This window comes from Mus musculus, chromosome 9 (assembly GCF_000001635.26).
Source record: "Mus musculus strain C57BL/6J chromosome 9, GRCm38.p6 C57BL/6J".
Taxonomy (NCBI): domain Eukaryota; kingdom Metazoa; phylum Chordata; class Mammalia; order Rodentia; family Muridae; genus Mus; species Mus musculus.
Window position 1 is genome coordinate 66,022,889 of NC_000075.6, and position 24,768 is coordinate 66,047,656.

The following is a 24,768-nucleotide window of genomic DNA, read 5'->3' on the forward strand; positions in this document are numbered from 1 at the left end:
AGGAACTAAAGCAGAGACCATGAAGAAACCTTGTGTACTGTCTGACTTGCTCAGTCTGCTTTTTTATACAACCCAGGATGACCCGCCATCGTGGCCTGGGCCTTCCCACACAGTCAATCAAATTAAGGGTCTCTTCCCAGATGACCCTTTGCTTGTGTCAAGTTGACAAAAAAATTAACTGGCATACCTAGACTGGACAGACTCACATATATATTTTAAAACATAAATCTTTGTTTTTATATATTATATAATGTATTCACTACCCATAACCTTCTCTTTTTCTCTTACTCTGCAGACCCTTTATTTGCAACTACTCTAGTGCTCCTACTCTTCGGGATTGTGTGTGTGTGTGTGTGTGTGTGTCTGTGTGCACGCATGCGGTGAGTTTAATTACAACTATTTACAGGAGCATGGGCAATTTACTGTTGCCTACAACACTGAAAGAAGTGTCTCTTCCCATAACAATCATTAATTGTCTGTTAATCCTCAAGGATAGATGGAGACTTCTACATCCACTACTTCTAATAGGAGCAGATAATCAAGGGTTATCAGGCACCTGAGGAAAACTTTAAAAAGAGAGGAACCAAAGCAAACTACAGCAGAAGTCTTTTCAAAGGAACAGTTTTTGCCTGGCAGTGGTGGCGCACACCTTTAATCCCAGCACTTGAAGGCTGAGCAGGTGGATCTCTGAGTTTGAGGCCAGCCTGGTCTATAGAACGAGTTCCAGGACAGCCAAAGCTACACAGAGAAACCCTGTCCCAGAGATGGGGGAAGGAACAATATTTTACAGAAAAAGAGATTAGAGCTGGAGACGTAACTTGGTAGTTAAGAGAAATTCCTGCTACCCTGGAGGATCTAGGTTCAAATCCCATCACCAACATGACAACTCACAGTTGTTTGTATCTCCAGTTCAAGAGGCTCTGATGACCTCTTCTGATCTCCTTGAACTAAACATACATAGTCCACAGATGTATATACAGGTGAAGTAGTAACCATATACATAAATAAATAAAATAAAAATTTTAGAAACAAAGCTCTTAGAAATTAAAACAAATGCAGGGGTGGGGGTTAGCTTACACCTTTAATCCCAGCACTTAGGAGACAGCAGCCAGTTGGATCTCTGTGAGTTCAAGCCCAGCCTGGTTTATAGAGCAAGATCCAGAACAGCTACGGGTACACAGAGAAACCATGTCTTAAAAAACCAGGGAGACTGAGAGACAGGGAAGGGAGGAGGAGGAGGGATTGATTAAAACACACAATTTAAAACCCAGTCAGATTGGATATAAAATTAAGAAAGTAGAGCAAAAAGAAATATAAGAAATAATTGAAGAAAAGTTAAGAAACATTTAAGATCATGTCTAAGTATATTAGTTCCAGAGAGCGCAAAGAAAGGGAATGATTTGCAAAAGTATTTCCCAGACTCAAAGATCTGTTTACAGATCATAGAGGCCACAGAGTACCAGAGTAATGGATGATAGAACCACACCAGGGCTCACTCTCATGAGACTAGAACACTAACAACAAAATAAAGTTGACTTCAAGCTTCCAGAAAGTCACAAAGAAAGAATCAGGAATTAATGTTGTAGGTTCAGATTTCTGAATAAGACTAGAAGCCAGAAATCGGTGAAAAATATCTCCAAAAATCTGAGCAATTACTTCTAACCTAGAATTCTTTACTTAGCCAAACTGCCAGTCATATGTGAATAGCAAAAAGATCATTTTTAAAACTCAGAATTCTTGGGGACAGCAAGATAGCTTAGCAGTTAAAGGGACCACCAAGGCTTGGTGACTTGTTCTCAGAAGGAGAGGACTGACTCCTGAAAGTTGTCTTCAAATTTACACTTATATGGAGGGTCTTACCCTCATAGAAAGTACACACATACAATATTTTTTAAGAGATGAAGTACTTAGAAGGAAAGTAAGGCAACTGAGTGGATGTGTGTGGGCGATTTTTTTTTAAGATTTATTTATTTTATTTATATGAGTATACTGTTCCTATCTTCAGACACAACAGAAGAGGGCATTGGATCCCATTTGTAGATGGTTGTGAGCCACCATGTGGTTGCTGGGAATTGAACTCAGGACCTCAGGAAGAGCAGCCAGTGCTCTTAACCACTGAGCCATCTTTCCAGCCCCTGAGTGTGGACTTTTTAGAGACAGTTTCCATGACCCTGGTTTGTTTTGTTTTGTTTTAAGTAGCTTAAACTTTCTATACTTTATGTACCTTTTCTTATGAATCTACACAGGATGTATGTTATCAAGATGTGTGAAAATAAAAAAGAAGCATATATTGGTTCTAGGGATCAAGACATCCAACCCAACAAAGAAGCAGAGTCTCGCCAATATAATGAAAAGTTAGGCGATTCCTTGGGTGATACCTGTTGCCAGTTCAGAAACTTACAGTCAGGAGTTTGGGGAGCTGTGTCACCAAAATGATGCAAATCTAGACCTAGCTCAGTGTATCCTGCTTGTCTAGCATGCGCATTATTCTGGGTCCCATCACTAGTAATGCAATAAATAATGCATGAATGAGCAAATAAATAAGACTTGAGGTAGAATTAATGATTTGCCATAAATATATAATAATTAAGTTAGTATATAAAATTATTTTGTTTTTCACTTGTTTAAAATTATGTTTTAGAAATTCTGTGTCTGTATGTATATATATCACGTATTAGGGTGCCCAAAGAGGACAGAAAAGAGCACAGAATCCCCGGAATTAGAGTTAAATGCAGCTGTGAACTACTTGATATGGGTGGGTGCTGGGGACTGAACTTGGGTTCATAGGAGTAGCAGTAAGTGCTCTTAACTGCTGAGCCCTCCCTCCAGATAACCTTTTGGGGTTTTGAAACAGAACTTTATATAGTCCTAGCTGGCCTTACTATGCAGCCAAGGCTATCTTTGACCTCCTAATTTTCCTGCCTCCACATCTTTTTTTGTTTGTTTGTTTTTGTTTTTGTTTTGATTTTGAGACAGGTTTCTCTGTATGGCCCTGGCTGTCCTGGAACTTACTCTGTAGAGTAGGCTGGCCTCGAACTCAGAAAACCCCCTGCCTCTGCCTCCTGAGTGCTGGGATTAAAGGTATATGCCACCATGCCCGGCTCTGCCTCCACATCTTGAATATTGCAATAACAGACATATACTACCACATTTGGCCAAGACTATGCTTGCTTGCTTTTTTTTTTTTTTTTTTAATTTATTTATTTTATGTACATTGTCGCTGTCTTCAGACACACCAGCAGATGGCATCAGATCCCATTATAGATAGTTGTGAACCACCCACCATGTGGTTGCTGGGAATTGAACTCAGGACCTCTGGAAGTGCAGTCAGTGCTCTTAACAGCTGAGCCATCTCTCCAGTCCAAGACTATGCTTTCTAGTACAACAGACGTCTGTGTATTTTGTTTGTTCTATTGTTCTTTTTTTTTTTTTTTTTTTTTTTAATTTTTGTTTTGCAGACAGGATTTCACTATGTAGCTCTGGCTGTTCTGATCTCACTATGTAGACCAAATTGTCCTGGAACTCACAGAGAACTGCCTATCCACAACATCTACCTCCCAAGTGCTAGGATTAAAGGCATTCACCATTATTCCTGCCTTGGTTTTCCTCTTCCCCCTGATCACCAAAGCAGAAACTCTCTGTGTATCCCACACGGCCTTCAGGTTGCAGTCATCTGACCTCAGCCTTGAGTGCTGGGATTGCTGAGATGCACTAGTGATGTCTGCATTATTTAACTCTGCAGAGGTGCTTGGTGAAGTCATGTTGTATTTAATCTGTATAATCTGCACCATCTTCTCTCATCTCTCTTTGAGGGCAAATTGCCAAGATGAAGAACATTTGTCTTCTTTAAGTTTGAACATTCTGGTTCTAACCAACTTAATGAGCAGAACACCCTGGTTCCCATCTTTCTACTATTTCCACAGATCTTCTGCCTCTACAGGCCTAAGTTCCAGAAGACAAAACACTTTTCTTCTTCCAAAAGATTACTTTTAAGTTGTTCAAATTAAACTATATTGAGAATTTTTAGAATCTCTACAACCAACTAAAGACAGTGTGACTTAAGAATTAACAGCTGAGCCAGGCGTGGTGGCACACGCCTTTAATCCCAGCACTTGGGAGGCAGAGGCAGATGGATTTCTGAGTTTGAGGCCAGCTTGGTCTACAGAGTGAGATCCAGGACAGCCAGGGCTACACAGAGAAACCCTGTCTCGAAAAACAAAAAAAAAAAAAAAAAAAAAAGAATTAACAGCTGAGAGTGCTGGAGAGTTGGCTCAGAGGTTAAGAGCATTGGCTCAAAAGACCCAGGTTCAATTATCAGCACTGACATGGCAACTCAAAACTGTAACATCACATACATACAAGCAGGCAGGACACCGATATACATAAAATCAAAATAAATAAATCATATTTAAAAAGAGTTTGTAGCTGAAGCATTAACCACTTTGGTACACATTATCTTTCCTCGGTGACTTTTTTTTTTTTTTAGAATTTATTTATTTATTTTTATGTGAGTACACTGTAACTGTTTTCAGACACACCAGAAGAGGGCATCAGATCCCATTACAAATGGTTGTGAGCCAACATGTAGCTGCTGGGAATTGAACTCAGGACCTCTGGAAGAGCAGTCTTAACCACTGAGACATCTCTCTAACCCCCCTCAGTGACATTTTGAAAAATGGGAATTATTCAAATTTGTGAGATTTCTACAAGAGATATTACCAATAATATATATGTGTGTGTATGTGTGTGCACGTGTGTGTGTATGAATATATATGTGTGTATACATATATTGAGTATGTGTCTTTATATTCACATGTATGTGTGTATGTATGTGTGTGTGTGTATATATATGTATATGTATATATATGTTACATTTTCTTTGTCTTCCTCAAAGATAATCTTACATGGTTTTGTATAACCAGAAAAATGATGTGGCTAAAGCTAATATGTTCATGTATGTAATATGGAAGTCTTATTTTTTAGTAAAGATTATACTAAAATTTTATCAGAAAAAATATAACTGATATTATTTAAAATATTAATAAATTGAGGCCAGGCATAGTGGCACTAAGTAGGCAGAGGCAGGTGGATCTGTATGTATGTGCCTGGTTTATTTGCAATCATGTGCTTTCTGGTACAGATATAAATACTAACTATAAAGTAACTTAGAATGCCCAAGGACATTGCTTGAAGGACCAGAAGCAATTCATGGGGAAGAGAAGTATAAGACATGAAGTGCTGTTAGCAAATGCCATAACCCAACGTCACAGATAATTCTCAGTAGTGACTCTTCCTAGTTCTTTCATGTTGGAGAGATAGATAGATAGATAGATAGATAGATAGATAGATAGATAGATAGATAGATATGCTAGGATAACTTTGAATCCCTCTTCAGCTCACGCTGGCTACACACTTCAAATCCTCCTGCCTCAGACACCTGAATGCTGGCATTATAGGTTCACACCACTTCACCTGGCTTCTAGCCAAGACATCTTACATGACATTTTATCCAGTTCATTAAGAATCAGTGATTCAGTTACAGTGCTTCCTAGAATACACACAACCTTTGGTTTACTCCCCAGTGTTACAGAAATAAATTAAATAAACATTTTTTAAAGCCTTCAGACACACCAGAAGAGGGCATCAGATCCCATTACAGATGGTTGTGAGCTACCATGTGGTTGCTGGGAATTGAATTCAGGACCTCTGCAAGAGCAGCCAGTGTTATTAACTGCTGAGCCATCTCTCCATTCCCTACAAGCAAATATTTTAAAATGGCTGGTTTCATAGGATGAGCCAGTTACCAATGTTAACAGTAATCTATGCTAGAAAATATGTCTACTGGAATCACAGCAGAGCTGAGGCAGTCACAGGATGTAGTTCTCAATCAAGTTAACCTCTGCCTTTTTCATTTGCTGGGCTTTATCCAACTTCTATTTTGAAATTTTCAAATCTACAGAAAAGTCCAGAATATCTTTAACCTAGATTAAAATTTGTTAAGGTTCTGCCACATTTACTTTAATTTTGTGTGCTTGCATGTATGTGTGCTTGCATGTATGTGTGCTTGCATGTATGTGTGCATGTCTGCATATTTGCTTTCCAGACCTTTTGAAAGTCAAAACAGTATATTTTAGCTCCGTATGTTTCAACTACATCTCCTCAGAACAAAGATATTCTTTCATGTAAGCAATGACACCCTTGCCTTCTCTAAGAAAATAATCTCATAATACCTAACAACCCAAACTCCAGCTGTCCTTAAAATTTTATAGTATTCTGAATCTAACCGAGATTCCTGCGTTCCATTGGTTGTTCTGCCTCTTCCATCTCTTTCAATCCTTTAATCTCTCTCTGTCTTCTTTTTTTATTTTGGTTGTTTTGTCAATCTTAGTCTGTGGCCTATGCTAACCCACATCTCACTGTATAACCCAGGCTACCCTCCAACTCATGGTGATCCTCCTGTTTTAGCCTCCTGAGTCCTAGTAATTTTAGGTGTTTATCACCTTGCCTGATTCCTTAGTCTCTTTTTCCCCCTGCATGATTGTAAGAGCACCACATGTATGCCTGGTGCTCTCAGATGCCCTGGAACTGGAGTTATGAATAACTGTGGGTTCACTATAGGCACTAGGAACGGAACCTAGATCCTCTGCAAATGATCTTACTGCTGAGTCATCTCTCCATCCCTTTAATCCCTTTTAATCAGGGATTTTCTTTTTAAGGTCTTTTTAATATGGTCCCTTTTGAAGAATCCACAGCAGCTGTTTTATACAATTCTGGATTTGTCCTACTTTTGAAATTGTGACTAGATTTAGAAGAAACCTGTTTTCAGAAGAGGGAAAATACTGTGTTGTATACTATCCATAAGGTTAGGCTGTCCACTAATCAGAGATACTAAATTTAATCACTAGCAGAAATTTGGGTCTTCCTCAGGTAAGTCCAAATTTTATGTAGGCTTCTTTTTTTTCCCCCATTAACCAAATATCATGATTATAACTTTCTCAATCACTTCTTATTAATGAGAAAAACGTCAGGCATGATGTTCTAGACCTGTGATAACCTAGCTCTATGGAGACTGAGTTAGGAGCAGTGTGAGAAATGTATATAGTCCCTAAGTTTAAATAGCTTAGGCTATGTAGTGGGTACCAGGCCAGGTCCACAGTATAAGATCCTTGTCTCAAAAACAGTAGGTAGCATTCACTCAGACTGCCCCCAAAGTGGTGGACATTTCCTTCCACTTTCCTTTTTAGGATAATTTAAGAAATCTTGGAAGAGTAGCTACTAGTAATCACCACCACCACCACCTCCACCCCAGCTCGAGGCAAAAAAGAGTATGAGGAGAACATTTTTGAACCATTAGTATGTCTTGTGGCTCTGGACTGAACACTTACTGTGGCTTAGCTTGCATGGTAACACCAGCAGGATAAGCATTACTGTTACCCCATTTTACAAATTAGAAAACTGAGGTATAGAAAGATCAAAGATCTTGCCCAGGCATCCTTAGCCAGTAAAGCTAGATTCCAAACCCATGGCTGCCTGATTTTAGAACACTGCTCTTCCTTTTTTTTTTTTTAACTTCCTCCAGCATTGTATAAAGGTGTCATACCCAGTTCTGCCCCGTTCGTTACTTTATAAGCTTCCCATCAGTCTGTAAGAAGTCTCAGATAGGTGAAGTTACTTACCCAGTAGCATAAGCTGTCTGAACCATTTATCCTATTTTGTGGTTCTCTCCCATGTTTCAGCCAAGATCTTTAACAGCAGAGTGGTTTGTGCTGGGCCCCTTTTCCCACTCGCCAGCACCCACATAAGCAGGAATCATGTGCTGGGAATGAAAGCAGGTGGCAGAAGCAGCCGCACAGCAAGCCAAGCCTGACCGGGTCCACACTAACCAGATGTCAGGAGTGGGAGACAGCCTTCACTGACAGTTCGGGGACCATCAGTGAGCAGTGGGATGACAGTGAACCTGAAATAAAGGCCATTGAAATAAGACTTGTTTTCCAAGGGAAGTTTGTCCTTACCGTCCTTCCTCTCACCAGAGGGAGTGTAGCAGTCTTGTTTGAGTAACTTCAAACCAGTGCTGAAAGCCTTGAAGAAATTTCCAAAAGAAAGTATGATTATTTATGGTTTCTGGTGCCCACTCTTGGTTTCCTTTTAGAATATTTTAAAGCCATTATTACCTAAACTATATAATTATATAATGTAACAAACTGAGAGTAGTAGAATTTGCCCACCGTGATCAAGGAGGCAGAATGAGTTAATCTTCAGAAGTTAGCTGCACAGTTATTTTTTTAATACAGAGCTATACACATTTTTGAAAAATGAGAGAATCTGTGGGCCAACAGGTGGAAGCCATACATGCACACAGACTCTAACTTAACCCTTGGTTAAGTCATTGTGTAGAGTTCTCATCCATTAAAAAAAAGAATAATTAGTGCTGGGGATAGCAAGATGGCGCAGTGGGCAAATGCAGTGCACAGCAAGCCTGATGCTCAGCTGCAAGGAAACACGTGGTATAGGGTGAGCGACGCCTCCGTCAGGCTGTCCTCCAGTCCCACGTGCACACTGTGGCACTTAAGGCTGCCCCTTCACACTTACCTACACATCAGTATGACTTGCTTGGTTTTGTTGTAAGTAACTGAGCCAGGGAGGATAGGTCAGTTGGTGAAGTTCTTGCTGGCAACATGAGGATCTCAGTTGGAGCCCTAGAACATGTGGTTTGTTTGAGTTTTGTTTGGTTGTTGTTGGGTTATTTTGTTTTGTTTGGGTTTTTTATTTTATTTTATTTGGGGTGGGGGTTGGTGATTTTTGTTTTGGGGTGTTTTATTGTTGTTGTTGTTGTTGGTTGTTTGTTTTATTATCCCCAAGACTACTAGTGGTAGCTTCCCTTGTTGTAATCCCAGCACTGGGGAAGTAGAAACTTGGGAATCTCTGAGTTTCACAGGCCAGCCTAGCCTAATCAGCAACCTGCATGTCCCAGTGAAAGACCCTGACCCAAAATATGATGGAAAGCTCCTCAAGAGTGATATCACACACACACACACACAAATAGTTGTGACATATTGAGTAAGAGGTTTGAAGGATTAAAGTTAAACATACAGTGTAGCAAAGTGCTAGCCACAAAGTAGGCATTCAGTATGAAAGTAGTTGTCAATGATTATATCATTGAGTTAAGAGTTCTGACGTGATAGAGGTCTAGGAGCCCTCTCTAAATCAGGACAGTACTCCCTCAACCCAAGTAAACACACAGTCGACACCTGCCTGGCTGTACTTTGAGACCTAATCTCTCTTAATCTGCTCTGGTGGTAGCAGGTGCTCCACATGACCGTGGTGTTTATGGACGTCTGTCTCTGTTTCAGGTGGTTAGCTCAACCAATGGAGAGCTGAATGTCGATGACCCCACTGGAGCTCACTCCAATGCACCAATCACAGCTCATGCCGAAGTGGAGGTAGTGGAGGAAGCTAAGTACGTTCATCTTTCAAAGGGGTTGTCTTGTCTTTAAAAGGGTTGTCTCCTTGTGGGCTGGAAACTTCTGCCTCCTCTGTGTGCTGCTCGTCATGGACTGGATTCATGCTTATGTCCATGGTTTGCTTCTTCTGACCTTTTTTTTTTTTTTTTTTTTTTTTTCCTGCATGGTGCATTAAGGTTGCTGCCACCCTTTTTAGCTCCTATTTCTGGACAGATAAGTTACATTTTTCTAGTCTGCTGAAGGCAAAAGACATAGAAAACTAAAAGAATGGTACAATAGATCGTAGTCATGAGTTTCTTAGAGGTCCTGGAGCTTCCTGCTCCCTGTGGATTACAGAGAAAAAAATGTTAGACAGTGGGCCATGGTGTACAGTATTACACTTTTAGTTGTTGCCTAACCATTCCCGATGGATGGTCCTGAGTAAAAGGGTTTGGCAGGCGTTTGCTGACTTTCAGACAGTCTGAGCTCAAAAAACCTAAGTACAGGCAAAACCATTGTGCTTGTGAATACAAGAATCTTGGGACGGCAAAGGAGTAGCCCTAATTCCAAGGAAACAAGGCAGTTCCTCGCCTCCTCTGCTTCTCTTGCATGCGCCTGTCTGCTGTGCTCTCCACTAGCCCCTTGGTGCTTTCTGCATGGTCTGTGTTTAAACTCTTGAGTTCTGGGCTAGAAGGTGATGCTGACTCTGCTGCACAAACAGCATTTCTGCCACTTCTTCTTTTTCCTTATCCCAAACTAAGATCCAAGTTTAAACTCCCAAGAAGATAACAGGTAGGGAAAGCTAGAGAAACATGAGACAGTAACTCCTGCCAATCCTGACCTTTCTTTGAAGCTCTTTGAGAACATTCAGTGTCCAGATGTTTTCTCTGGGGCAAGCAAAATATTTTTTAGCACAAAGGAGGACATGTTTACACCTCTGGGCATCAGTCAGGGTCACCACACATTGTGGTTTTTCTTCGAGATGTACTTTGCATGGTTGTATACCTGCCCTTCTCTTTGGTGAGCTTACTTGGCCTTCAAAAGGTCTTTTCCTGCTCAGCGGGTTAAAGCATCACGTGTGACTTCAGCTCTATCTTGTTGATACCTGTAGACAAGGGGTTGGCTGGGAAAGTAATGCCAGCAGGAGACTATTTTTAGTAATTAAACATGGTCCTTTCTTAGGGGCTTGGGAGATTTTAATAGTGCTTATAATTTTTTTCTGCCATTCTCAATAAATTATATAATATTCCCACTTTCTGAACTCTCACCCTTGGCTGCACTTTGGAATCACCGAGAATATGTTAGAAAATACAGATACTTCTGCATGGCCTCAGATATTTGAGGCTAATTTATTAATACCTAGTGTGATAATGAATATATTTAAGAGTTCGGGGAATTCTAATGTGCAGCCAAGATTGGAACCATCACACTCTGCACACTTTGAAAGACAGCCACACATTTTCCCATTTCACATTTGTACCTGTCTTTTTAGAAGTTAAGATCTGACTCTAATTCAAATGAACTTTAGTATTGGGCCCTAAATAGATTTATATTTTGGACCTTTTCATTTCATGTTGGGTAAATGTGTACACTATGTATGTGAGTGTGGTGTTTGTGTCCAGTGTGAAAGATGGAGGTCATCCATGCAGAAAGAGCTCAACCTGTTGTGTTCTGTTCTGTCATATTCTGAACACTAGACTATTAGAGAGGCAGCGCCTTCCCGTTTAGCAGACAGGACCACTGTACTTCTTGCCTCCAACTCCAGATTGAGGCCTTCTGAAAATTATAGAAACTACAAAAGAGTAGTTATCTTTGACCAAATGTCACGCAAACCCTGTGCTTGGGGCATTTTGTATACTGGTTCTGGTAGTGATTTCATGAGCTATCAATACATCTTGCCTAGGGAATTGTCAAGGCTCAGCCATGTGTCTGTGGTATATGTATGTTGGTATATATGGATTAGGAACACAGTAGCCATATATTCACTAGCTGATTTTAATGGAAAAGTCAAAGCTGGAGAGACCTAAGGTGTCCCAAACAACCCCTCATTGCACAAGGCTGTGGTACCATTCGTTCATGGAGCCTGTTGAAGTGTGGTTGAAAGAGTGGTAAGGGCAAATGATATTTAGGTCTATTTTTTTTTTGACAATTGTGGGCCCAATTTCTCCTGAGAATTAGTGTAATTAGAATTTAGATTATTCTTTGGTGGTTATACCCAAGCAGTGTATTCCCTCATCTAATAGGATAAAGTATCTCTTAAACTTTTCCTTCCTGTAAGAATACCTAAGTGCTAGTTGCTGCTTCTCTAATTGCAGTAGGGAAGTTAGCTGAACATTGTGGAAGACGTGGTGTGGGAACCATGTGGTTCACAAGCCAGAATCATTTGCTCCTTCCCCTGCTGCCTTCCTGGAAGTTGCCCTGGAAAGCCCACCTGAGGCTTCCACTAGCTCTTTTTGTTTTGCATTCCCCTGAGATTCAGCTCCCACATTAATGTTTCTGTCAGGCATCTGCCCCTCTCTTACATGTGAAGACCAAGTGGCTTGCTCTCCCTCAGCTGGGGGAAACTAAACACAGACACATACTGCATGTTTGCATGGCTCACAGGGAGTCACTTCCATCTCACCTGTGGACTAATACCTCTCTCTCTCTCTCTCTCTCTCTCTCTCTCTCTCTCTCTCTCTCTCTCTCTTTTCTATGTTTTTCTCTTTATATACTCTGTAGCTGCCTGAAAATGCTCAACCTGTGGTGAGTCCCTCTCTCCAGTCCACATGAAAGGGGAGTGGACCAGACTAGACTGGGATTGGCAAAGCCTTAGAAATACTGAATGGATACATATACTTTCTTATGTGTTAGCCACCCAGACTAGGGAAGTTAGGTCTACAAGGTGGGATGGGGCAGGCCTTGAACCCAGAGATCACTCTTTTCCTCTTCTTTCAAACTCACCTCATTTATCACTGCCCCCTCTTACTAACAACAGTATCTCACAGTATCCAGTCTTAACTCTTTCTTTTTTTTAAGTTGAATGAACTTCTTTCCAAATTTTTCTCCCCAAGTTATTACTAAAGCAGGAGGAACCAAGGTTAGAAAGATACGATTTTAGATGTTTTAATAACCATAAAACAATGTTATCACCAGGTAATTAATTTCACCTTTGGCAACTTGTTTTCTAACATATAAATAGACTGGAGGAATCCATAAGTTCCTTACTGAATTTCTTGTTGATTTTGGTTAGTTTTTTCATCTATAGTCAGAGTCTCTAAAAAGAACTCCTTGAGGGAAAGATCTACATTTTGTTGTTGATTGGACATTGCTGGATTTTTTTCTTTGTTTGTTTGTTTGTTTGTTTGTTTGTTTTGTTGCCTTTTATACCTTTATTCTTTTGTGAGAGGATAGTGGGTTAGGGGCTGACAGAAATATGGAAGCCTGTCTTTTCTTCCAGGAAAGGCTTCTTTAATATAAACGTAGGAAATATGGGATTTAGGAGGAAATCCCCGAGAGATTCATGTTGGGAACTTTTTGTTCCCTTCCACACTCTGCACACACAAAATCCTACCCTGCCCTGTGATAATGGCCTGCTGGATTCTGACTACTTCATTCTGAAAATGTTTTCAGTGACTGGATTGGGCCCTGGTTTCTAAACCTCAACTGTCTACGTCAGATTGTCCACAGGGGTTTACCTAGAAACAGATATGTTATTGAAGTGAAGAGCTGGGTTTTAGGAAAATAGCATTGATAGTTTCAAAGAGGACATTGGGTCTATTCATGTGTCTGTGTAATCTAATGTTGTCGTGGTCTATTTTTTTTTCCTGTGAGGTGTCAGTTACATGATCCCAATTGCAAATACTTTAGGTTCTACTGTGTTCTTCCAATCTTGTGCATAGAACTCAGAGATTGGGGATGGCAGGGAAGGACAGGTGTCACCCAGCTGCAAAGTGAGTCATACATATGGGAAAAGATACAGACTTTTCCAGAAGGCTGAGTGAGCAGTCACTGGGAGTTCTCAAGGAACACAGTAGGACTTGAACCAATTTTAGAGCAGAGGAGGAGAAAAAAAGTATGGTAAAGAAGAGAAATCATGAGGGGGCCGCTTAAAGGAGAGTGCTGAGATGGCAGCCCAGCAAGAAGTGATGGCTTAGGGCAGGGGCCTCTGGAAAGAGTGTAATGGTTCATGATAATTTCTGGTCACTTAAAGGAGCATCTAGAAGGAAGACATAAAGGGGATTGGTCATTTGTCCTTATTCTGTTCTGAGAGGAACATACCTAGATAGAGTTACTCAGCAGATTTGGCCTCCAGTCTAGATCCTTTTGCTAGTGGTCACCCCAGAAACCAAAGCCTTCAAGAATAGATTGTGGGGTTCCTTTCTCTCGTTGGTAAAATTAAGAGCTTCTACTCTTGCTGAAGCTGGACAGGGCTCTAAGTGCATAACATGGTTGGCTCTGAATGACAACTTCAGCTATGTGGACTCTGGGGACTCCGCAGGAGCAGAGCGCATGCTGATTCCTTGAATTGCCTGTAGGAAGTAAAAGAGAAGTCTTTGCATATTTGGAAATTGGCCCAGTACTTCAAACTTACTTATTTATTTATTTATTTATTTTAGTGTTTTCATTTGAAAACACAAAAATCCTCTTAGGATCCTCCACACACAAGAATACAAACAGATACGGATTTTAGAGTTAGTAAACGCACTAGAAATCATAGTTGACAGGAAACTGTTGAGATCCTGGTTCTTCATGAAACGTGAATTGTCTGCTTAAATACTAAACTGTGCACATTCAAGCTGGCAGATTCAAGTCCCAGTTGCTGGGACTAAAGAGATGGCTTAATGGTTAAGGTCACTTCCAGAGCAAGTAGTTTCATTTCTCAACACCCACATGGTACTCAACAACCATCTATAACTCCAGTCTCAAGAGCTGAATGCTTTATTCTGACCAGGCACACACATGGTGCATAGACATACATGTAGACAAAATACCCATGCACATAAAAATGAATAAAACTTTTTAAAAAACAAATGTCCATTTCTTTGGTGGTGGGGTTTTTTTGGGGGGGTTGTTTGTTTGTTTGTTTTGTTTTTTGAGACAGGGTTTCTCTGTGTAGCCCTGGCTGTCCTAGAACTCACTCCGTAGACCAGGCTGACCTTGAACTCAGAAATCCGCCTGCCTCTGCCTCCCAAGTGCTGGGATTAAAGGCGTTGCCACCACTGCCCAGCTTTTCTTGAGTTCTTCCTTGGTGTTTTCATTAAGGATTATTTTAAGCAATCAAAAGTTTTTACTTAAAATAATTTATTCAGTTTCTAGATATATATGACACTTTTGTTCACACCAATTAATGGCACTTACTAATGTCACTGATCCACAGGTCTGGCTGAGGCAGACAGTACACATACACACAAGCTGACAAAGTCTCCTACAGCCCAGGTTGACTTGAAACTTGATAGGTAGCCAAGAATGACTCTCAACTTCTGACCCTTCTTCTAGCTGTCAAGCACTGGAATTACAAAAACCATCACCATGACCAAATTTTGAAGAAAATATTTTAAAATTCTCTTAAGAACCTCCTGTCTCAAATTGCTTGAAATTGCATTTAAAGTTCAAATTGCTATCTATTTAAATGTTTATTTCAGCATTCCGGAAAACTTTCTCCCTCTAGGTAAATCCTACCACTCTGGGAAGCTGAGGCCAGAGGATTGCACATTTGAAGCCAGCCTTGGCTACATAATAATGAGTCCTTGTCTCAAAAGAAAATTTCAAGAAAGAAACTTTATCCAGATTTCTAGTGATGAAAATCTTAGAAACACCAAAAGATAACACAGTAACACAGGGTTCTAAAGGGAGGGTGAGAGCTGCAGGCTGATGTAGGAGTATTGGAAGGGAGTAGTAGTGTCTCTGTAGGGATATCCCTTTTACTCACTAAACTCTGGGAGGCAGGGCTGGGCGGATGGCTCAGCAGTGAAGAGCACTTGCTGCTCCTCCAGAGCATATGTCGCTTCTCCCAGCACCCACACAGCAGCTCATGACTGTCTGTAAGTCAGTCCTACGAATCTGATGTCCTCAAGCTTCCATGGCACCAGGCACTCACGTGACACACAGACATATACAGACAGGCAAACACACTTATCTATATAAAATAACAAAAGTAATGTTAAACAACTCTGAAGGGATTAGGGAAGAGACTTAAAGATAATTTTCTCAGAACGAGTTTTCTTTCAAAGATCAAGCATCAGATGAGCTCTACTCACATCTTTCTTCCCTTCATTATTGGCACCGCTGACTCATCCTCTGCCTTCTGCCCACCCTTCTCATTTCCCATTTGTCATTTCTGGACAGAGCATACCTTTGTATCAACCTTGCCATGGCCCTCAATGTCTCTTCTCCAGTGCCTGTACACAGCTACACTCCCGGGTACAAAGGCTGGGTGAGGAGGGCATCCTCAGAGTTAGGGCACGCCAGCACTGCCACTCCTCTACAGGCTGGTCCTCCATGGCATGGCACCCACAGGGCCTCAGCCTCTACCTTAAACCAGTTGCTAACCCTGTCTGGAACAGTGGCAGTCTTGGGGAATTCCCTGTGACTAGAGTTTCCAGAGGGTTATTAGCTCCTGGGCTTCGGGCATTGGTCCCCTTGGAATGCTTGGCACATGTGCTGCTGTCAGGAGATGAAAGTTCACCCCCTTATGAGCTAGAGCTTCTGCTTACTCCAGGCCTCATGTTGGGGACAAGAACAAGGTAGAAGGGATCTTAGTCTTTTGTTGGCATCATGTGATTGCCAGGATTCTAGATTTCATACTTTGTGTGAGATATATTTGTCTCAGTTTAGCCTCCTTGCCTACTGACCAGTGAGCTACATTGAACTGCTGCTGGTATCAAGGGGCATCCAGTGCAACCTGCTTTTTTGTTACCCTGAGCACCCTCCATCTTGGTTCTAGACAAAGATGGAGTATCTAGGTTAGATGTTAGTCTAAGAACAAAGCCACCTTTATCCCTTCTTCCAGGAATGCCTGTGGCAGCCATGCCTAGAGAACAGCATTTTGATGATCTGGTAGAGTGGCTGCAACTCAAATCAGCTGTTGCCTTTAGCTTTCCTGACAGATGCCTGCTACTTCCAGTATATGTGTACTATAGATGGCGGGCGGCCATGTGGGTGGGCACCAGGAGGAAAAAAACCCATCTCCCGCAGTAAGCAGAGGCAGGCAGGGATCTGCTCAGAGCTGAGGCTTCTAGGCTGACTTAACATGTTCTTGTGCTCCAGGTGCTGCTGTTTCTTTAAGAGGAAAAGGAAGAAGACAGCCCAGCGACACAAGTGACCAGTGCCTCCCAGGAGTCCTCAAGTCCTGGGGACTCTGGCTCCAATTGCACCTGCAGCTCCTGCCATTTCTCATTGGAAGGGACTCCTCTGTGGGGGAGGGTAGAGATCCAAACCAAAAAGAAGAAAACAGATGCCCCCAGAAGGAGCCAGTGCAGGCAGCCAGGGCCGAGTGGGCCAGTGGCAATCCCCTCTGTCTGAGCTCTGAGCGGGTCCAGAGCTGCTGCTTCTCCACTGCTTGCCCTTGGGCTATCTGGTTGACTCTCTTCCCATTGTTTACAGTGAAGGTGTCATTCACAAAAACTCAAGGACTACTATTCTCTTCCCCCCTTTTTACTCCTGGCTCTTGCACCATCCTCAACCCTCTCCAGCATAAAGAAACTACTAAGCTAAAGGCTCTATCAAGAAGCTGGTGGTGTGGCCAAGAAGATAGGGGAAGATGACAGCCCTGGGCTGGAGAACTTCTCCACTTCCCAGGTGTGTCTGGTAGTGTGGCTTCCTCTCCCTCTGTGCCTGGGTAACCCCTCAGCCCAGCTGGCCACAGGGTTCAGGTCCCTTCCTTTGTCCTTCCCTTCCTCCCTCCCTCCTTCCCTCCTGTGAAGTTACACTGTAGGACACAAGCTGTGAGCAGTCTGCAGTCTACTGTCCCTGTGTGTTGGCGTTCTTAGCTTTTTTGACAAGCAGATCCCTTGCTCCGGGCTGTAGCAAAATATGCCTGTGGTTCTGAGCAAAGGAAAGGAAACTGACTTTATTGCACTTTTAGTTTTTTGGGTTTTTGTTTTTATTTTATAAACAACATGGCAGATGCATATTGTGTCTGGTTATATTGGGGGGTTTGTTTTTTTTTTTTTTTTCTTTTTCAAGGGGGATGGGCCAGCCAAGCCATTCAGAGAAAATGTGGGTCCAGAGGACATTTTTGATGGAAAGAGTCTGATTTGCAGCACTTGGAAGAGAAGAAGCCAAACTCTGCGTCATCCTGAGTAATATTCAGGTTGGCAAGGAAACATACTTGAATTTTCATTCATCTTCTCTGCTGCAGAAAAAAGTCCAGAGCCCTGACCTAATCAATCAGCCCAGACCTAATCAATCAGCCCAGAGCTTGAGCCCAGCTCCTGAGCCCGTGGGATGAGCACCGAGCCAGACTGTGACCAACCAGAAGGCACCTCGTCTCAGAGAGGAGATACTGAACAACAACAACAAAGCAAATTTCTGTTTCCTCCACTGCCAGGGACTTCCTACTAGATAGCCATGTGACTTTCTGTTGACTCGGGGGACAAAATTAGTGACTAAACACCCACCACCGTATTGCCAGTAGTGGACAAAAGAAGGCACCACATTTGCCTTCCAACTGCCAGAGGAGTCTCAGGATGCAGCATCCTAGGGCCAGGAAAAGAAAATATTTTCTGTCTGCCTGAAGTGAGCTAGAACATGTGGGTCAGTCTGCCTTAGAAACCATGCCTGTGATAATTTTGGAGCATATCCATAGCAACAGGCTTAGAACGTGGTACATGGGGCTGCTGCAAGCAGAGAAGGTAAGATTGGTTGGTGCTAGGAAATTCCAGGGAAAAGGAAACTGTAATGAAAGGTCTAAAATTTTATCTAAACAATCGAACAGAGACTGTCCAGACAGTATGACCACATATCTTAGCATGTTTTCCCCGGTACACACTCTATCTGCTACGGTGAAGCATCACTGGTTGCACAGTTAACAGTGTGTGGGGTTACTCCTCCCATGTTCTATTTTATTTGAGATTAGTGGCATTTCCAGATAGTAACTTCTTATGCTAGTTGTGGCAAAAAGGCTTATTCACGTGGGTAAAGAGGTCTTGTGTTTGGGTATAAAGAACTAACCACCGAGAGCAGTGGCTAGTGACTTAGTACAGCACAGAACTCTTTGCTTTTATATGTAGAGGACTGGACTGGAAGATGTCAGGACACTTGTGGTCATGGATCAAATTTAGTATCAAATGAAGCAGAGTTTGTGCACCTTACCTGTTCTATTGGACTGTGGCTAGGGAATCTCCTCACTGACTTCAAACCTGGTTAGCATTTGTAAATATTGCCACCTGGCCATTTCTTTACAAGAAATGTTTTTGTCTGTGAATCAGAGTGGCAGGGAGAAGTCAGGTCAGACCCCTTCCCCATAAGGAGTTGGAGTGTTAGGATTTGCTTCCTTTTTACTATATAGTAGTTAAAGCTCATCACTAACATTTATACAGTCCCTCATTTGGCATGTGGGCAACTCTGACTTCCCCTACAGAAACTTAAAAGTCTTTATCCCAGGAAATGGTGGCAACCTGGCACTCTCTGCCCTACTAAGTGCCTCCCCCACCCTGCTTCCAAGGTAAAGTAAAGGCAGTGACCAGCTTGGCTGCAGGGTGGGATGCCCTGCAGCTGGGCTTAAGACTTCTTTTTTGTCTTAAAATATTTTTATAGGCTAGCTCTTGAGGGGTTAAACCTGAGTGGTTTGTGTATGTGGGGGAGTGTCCTTCCTAATGCACTGTTGGCACCCTCCAGCACCCACAAATCCCTTACTAGGTATTTGGGTTTTGTAGCAAAGGTCCCTTTAACGTGCAGGGTGGTGGTGATCCTTTCAAGGCCAGTGACACGCCAAGGTGATCCCAAACCTGAGGAATTCTCATCTTCCTTAAAGTTAAAATAGAACTAAATTCCCCCAAAACACTCTTCTCATCATTTCAGCCCCCACCCCCAGCCCAGCACTTGAGGCTTCATGCACATCCCTGCTTCTTTTACCTGCCTGACTGCAAGCTCAGCAGATCCTCGGGCACAGGCAACCCCCTCCATCTCCTTGCATCCAGGTCCACTTGCTCCATCTCACCCGACACTTGAGACAGCAGGCATTTGATACTGTACTATCTGGAGTTTCCTCGAGCTTTGCTGTCCTTGAGACATTGCAGTTTGAGCAGACTGAGGTCCAGCCAGGCCAGGGTTACACCAGGGTGTAAAGTGTTCAGTCATATAAGTGGATTTTCAGAATTCTTGCTCCAGACTGCCCCCAAGGCTGCACTGAATGTCCCAGCAGCTGGTGAACACTCATGACTGCCTTAACATTCTTCTACTTCGGGTCTGTCCAGGAGCAAACAGGGTCTGTGAAGATGTCTGAGTCAGGCGACTAGGTAAGTCTCCAGTTAAAAGTCCCATTTCGATTGGAACAAACTGCAGGAAACAGCAAGTCCCCAAGATTTCTGAAAGTGTTCACTTCCTTTTCATTTTTAGTGAATGACAAGAACTCAGAAGCACCCCGTGTCCATTAGCCAGATGGTGTACATCTTCTGTAAAATAACTTCCAGTTTAGTTCAGAAGGAAAGTGTGCTGTAGTGCTTATTTAGTGTTGATGTTCAATGTTAGCAACCACTTGAATTGCCAGAAGTATGCTATGTTAAAGTGGTTGCTAAGGATCATAGCCTTAATTTAAAAAAAAAAATGTAAAAGATAATTCATTCCCCTCCATGTTGAGCTAGTATGGCTGCATTTCTCAAGAATAAGTCCACAGGCGCCTAGGAAGCATTTCCTCAAAGGAACTTGGTCTTAATTTCTCTTGACCCATCCCTCCCAAGCCCATATGGCTCCTGTGTCCCAGCCACCTCTTCCATGTTCATAAGTGAGACCAGTTTTTCATGTCTATTTAGTTGTTCTGATGATGCTTTGTCTAGTGTCGGTCGGTCATACCATGACCTGAATTTGAAGACCAGGAGTTTGCATGGTCATATAACCAACATTGCCTTTGCCAGGCCACTGCCACCATCCCTCGATTGCCCCAGGTGGGCAGGTTGATTCCAGAGACCCTCAGGGAGCCAGAATAACTAGGTACCCATCTGGATTGGCCATGTGGGTGATGAGCACTTATCTCTGGATTTCTTGATTTTGCAGACTTCAAGGAAGTCCAGGTAGAGGTTGATGGCCAATGACTCCAGCCTTCCCCATGATGGGTTGGTAGGAATCAAATTAGAATTCCTTTGTTTATCAGGCAACTTTGTTTTAAGGTGGTTTGTTTTTTGATTATGAAAAGGAAGAGGCCACCATGGCCCTTCTGTGAGTTTGTAAGTTTTGAGCAGTGTTTTCATCACCAGTCCTGGGAGTCTCTGATCCAATCACCAGTCTGAAGGTGTTTTTTCCTACTTTTGCAAGTAACTAAGTACAGAAGAATAGAGTTCTTAATGTATTCAAAATAGTAAGTAGATCCCTGAATATAGGCAATAGTAGTTGAAATATTTTCTCAGAAAAACAAAACAACCAGGAAACCCACTCCAGTATTTATAGATCAGATTATCAAGGGAAAAAAGTGAATATGCACTCCATATATCTCTAGTTCAGTTACCAAACTTGATCTTATAAAGAAACCTCAGTTGTATGGACAGAATTATCCCCCTCCCCAATCTTTTTCTGGTGCCATCACCATCTTGAAGGTCTAAGAGCCAGGAAACATTGTAGTCATCTCAGCAGTGTGCAGACAGCTGCCGTCCTGGTTACCCCAAGCCCACCTTTCAGGGTCGGTGAAACCTTTTGGTGCCCCTCTTCAGGAGCTCCAGACCAAACCCCAGGCCACTCCATGCACCAAAAGCCTTTTAGAAGGCTTCCCAGTCTGTTAGGATGTCTCAGGAGACATGAGCCATTTCGTGGGGGATGCATGTACTCACAGATGGATGTGTGCACTCTGCTTTGTGGGCTTTCTTCTCAGAGACAGCACAGCTCCTGCGAACTGATCTCGGTGAGCTGCTCAGACCAGCGAGTAAGCTGGCTCTGAGGCAGAGCAGAGAATGACAGGAAAGATGAAACCAAAAATGCTATAACTCTCCAATGGAAAGTAATGTTGATGCAGCAATTCCCATTGGATGTATTACACTCTTCTAATTTATTGTTTGTCTCTTAAGTTTTACCCATTGTACTCTTTAGAAGATGTTAGGATGTTGGTTGCAGGTTTTTTTTTTAAGTAGATGATGTGGGAATCAGTTTTAATTCATGTGTGGATGTGTCTAGTTATTGTTAAATGCCCTTTTTTTCTACTTTTTAAAAGATATGTAATATTTCATAATCCCTGGCACTGGTCAAAAAAAAAACACAGCTGTGAAAAGTAAAATTGTAGTATTTTTTAAATGAATGTCAATTTCAAGTGTATTTGAAATGTTTCCTCCAGTAGACAGATTTGAACACCGTTGGAAAAGACTCCTTTGCAGAGGAACTAGCCTTTGGAGAAAATGGACTGTGGGTCTGGATATGTTATCTCAGAGTAGCCCATTTCATAGGGCACCGTGACAACACAAATGTGATCTTTAAGTATACCTCTTCCCCCTGGGGAGGGAAGGACTTAGTTTGCACCCTTTTTGTATGTAAAATAAAATGTCCTACCTTTCTTGGCTACTTTTACTTCCTTGTTTCATTAGCTGGTTTTTAGTCTCCTGGTTCAGTTCTAAGAATCTGGCTGATGGGAATCAACACGTCTCTTAAACAAAAATGTCTGGTATCTTGGTACTCTGCCTGACTGAACTGAATATTGCCCTCTCATCTCCTCCGACTTTTAAAATATTCCAGGACAGCAGAATGGTGCAAAGGGGAAAGGTGCTTGCTGCACAAGTCTGGTGACCTGGGTTTACCCCAGAACCTATGTAAAAAGGGCAGAGGAGAACTCTGACCTGTCTTCTTACATCCATGTATATACCAAGACCTGAACCACCACGCACACAAACTTTATTTTTCAGGACTGGGAATAGAGCTTGGTAAAGTGCATGCTACCCAACTATGAGAACCCAAATTTGGTCCCCAGTACCTGTGGGTACTCAGGTGTGGTAACACACTTTTAATCCCAATGCTGGAAAGGAGGAGACAGCAGTCTCTGGGGCTGGCTTCCCAGCCAGTTCAGCCCTAAGGCAAACCCCAACCCCATCAACATACCTTGTCTCAAAAAAAAAGAGGAAAGGGACTGGAAAGATGACTCACCGTTAAAAACTGGGTACTGTTCTTACAGAGGGCCCAAGTTCAGGTCCCATTACCCATGTTGGACAGGTCACAATTGCCTGTAAGTCTAGCTCCAAGGTATCCAATGTTCTTCTTGCACCTACATACATAAACGCACACAGACAAATACACATACAAACAGCAAAGAGAAGAAATATGACACTGGAGGAACAACAAGAAAAGTTGTCCCCCGCCCTCTGCACATGTACACACATGCAAACACACAAATCCAAGCTAGGAATGGTGGTACACACCTGTAATCCCAGCACTTGGGTAATAGAGGCTGGAGAGCTAGTTTAAGGCCATTATGGATACATACCCAAGTTAAAGGACATCACACATGCTCAAGTTTGTGATTGCTCCAAAAAATGGGGTTATGCTGGCTAGACATACTTTTACTCTCGTTTAAGGGGAATGTGAAATGGCTCGGGAAGTACTTTTTGGCACCTGATGATGGAGGAAAACAAGGGGTAATAAAGAACCACCACTTTACATTATAGGGAGAATCTGAGAAGAGTCCTGCAAGTTTTAACTGGTACCTGCTGTGACAGGAAAAAGAAAATGGATGTTGGTTGTGATGAAGAAAAAGTTCATTGAGAGAACACAGCACAGGTACGTGGAAGCAGGCACACTGTTATTGTGAGGGTTTCTCAGAAGATCTATCTGGTCAGACACTGGACAGCACACACTATTGATCCCACCACACAGAAGGCAGAGGCAGGTGTATCTTTGAGTTCAAGACCAGCCAGGACCCTGTAGTGAGATCCTCTTAAAAAGTGGTGGTGTTGGAGGCTGGAGAGAGGGCTCAGTGGTTAAGAGCACTGACTGCTCTTCCAGAGGTCCTGAGTTCAATTCCCAGCAACCACATGATGGCTCACAACCATCTGTAATAGGATCTGATGCCCTCTTCTGACAGCAAAAATGTACTCACATACCTAAAAGAAAGAAAGAGAGAAAAAAGAAAGGAAGAAAGAAAAAAAAGAAATGCAGCTGAGGATAGCTTTGAACTCTTTAAAAAAAAAAAGTGGTTGTGTTGTGGGGGCAAAAGAGGGTAACAATTGAATATTAAAGTCAGGAGAAAAAAATGTAGTGTTTTAGGGTTGGTTTGGTTTTTTTTTTTAAGATTGTGTGTGTGAGTGTGCGTGTGCGTGTGCGTGTGCGTGTGTGTGTGTGTGTGACAGATGCTAAGAAATGTCATTCCCGGGGGCTGGCGAGGTGGCTCAGCGGTTAAGAGCGCCAACTGCTCTTCTGAAGGTCCTGAGTTCAAATCCCAGCAACCACATGGTGGCTCACAACCATCCGTAATGAAATCTGATGCCCTCTTCTGGAGTATCTGAGGACAGCTACAGTGTACTTAGATATAATAGATAAATAAATCTTTAAAAAAAAAAAAAAAAAAAAAAAAAGAAATGTCATTCCCGGGCTGGTGAGATGGCTCAGTGGGTAAGAGCACCCGACTGCTCTTCCAAAGGTCCAGAGTTCGAATCCCAGCAACCACATGGTGGCTCACAACCATCCGTAACAAGATCTGACTCCCTCTTCTGGTGTGTCTGAAGACAGCTACAGTGTACTTACATATAATAATAAAATAAATAAAATTTATAAAAAAAAAAAAAAAAAAAAAGAAATGTCATTCCCTCTGAATCTAGCGTTAGAGACAACTGTTGAGTTGCTCAATGCTGAGAACCAAACTTTAGGAGTGCAGTGTGTGCCATCCCTCCAGCTCAGTGCAGACAATTATAGACAGAATACATTGGGGAGCCTTTTGTACTATGTGTGATCTTTCTGAGACTACAGTACAAGAGAACTATCCTTTGAGTGGACTAGTAATGTGTGGAGCACACAAATGGGATATATACTAGTACTAGAGATGTGTGTGTATGTGTGTGTGTGTGTGTGTGTGTGTGTGTGTGTGAGAGAGAGAGAGAGAGAGAGAGAGAGAGAGATTTTGCATGTGAAAAATAATGTTGGTAGAATTTTATGAAAATTAACCAATGAACATTTAAGACTTTTGACCTAGGCCTGTATATAATGTCCAGTTTTTTCAGTTTTT

General features: G+C 42.2%; 1 protein-coding gene across 17 annotated transcripts in view; it reads left to right on the top strand.

The window, feature by feature from the left end:
- Positions 1-22,127, top strand: part of Csnk1g1 (casein kinase 1, gamma 1) — a 136,048-nt gene extending 113,921 nt beyond the window's left edge. For 9 of the 17 annotated variants that reach the window (XM_017313273.2, XM_011242709.2, XM_011242704.2 and 6 more), the window contains 3 exons: positions 9,351-9,457; positions 12,162-12,185; positions 16,689-22,127. In XM_017313273.2, the coding sequence (XP_017168762.1) occupies positions 9,351-9,457; positions 12,162-12,185; positions 16,689-16,743 (186 nt within the window). In that variant the 3' untranslated portion in view covers positions 16,744-22,127. Of the gene's footprint in view, positions 1-7,736; positions 8,436-9,350; positions 9,458-12,161; positions 12,186-16,688 lie in introns of those variants that run through there. The other 8 variants (XR_003947839.1, XM_030244228.1, XM_011242708.2 and 5 more) reach the window with 3 other exon arrangements.
- The last annotated feature ends 2,641 nt before the right edge of the window (positions 22,128-24,768 follow it).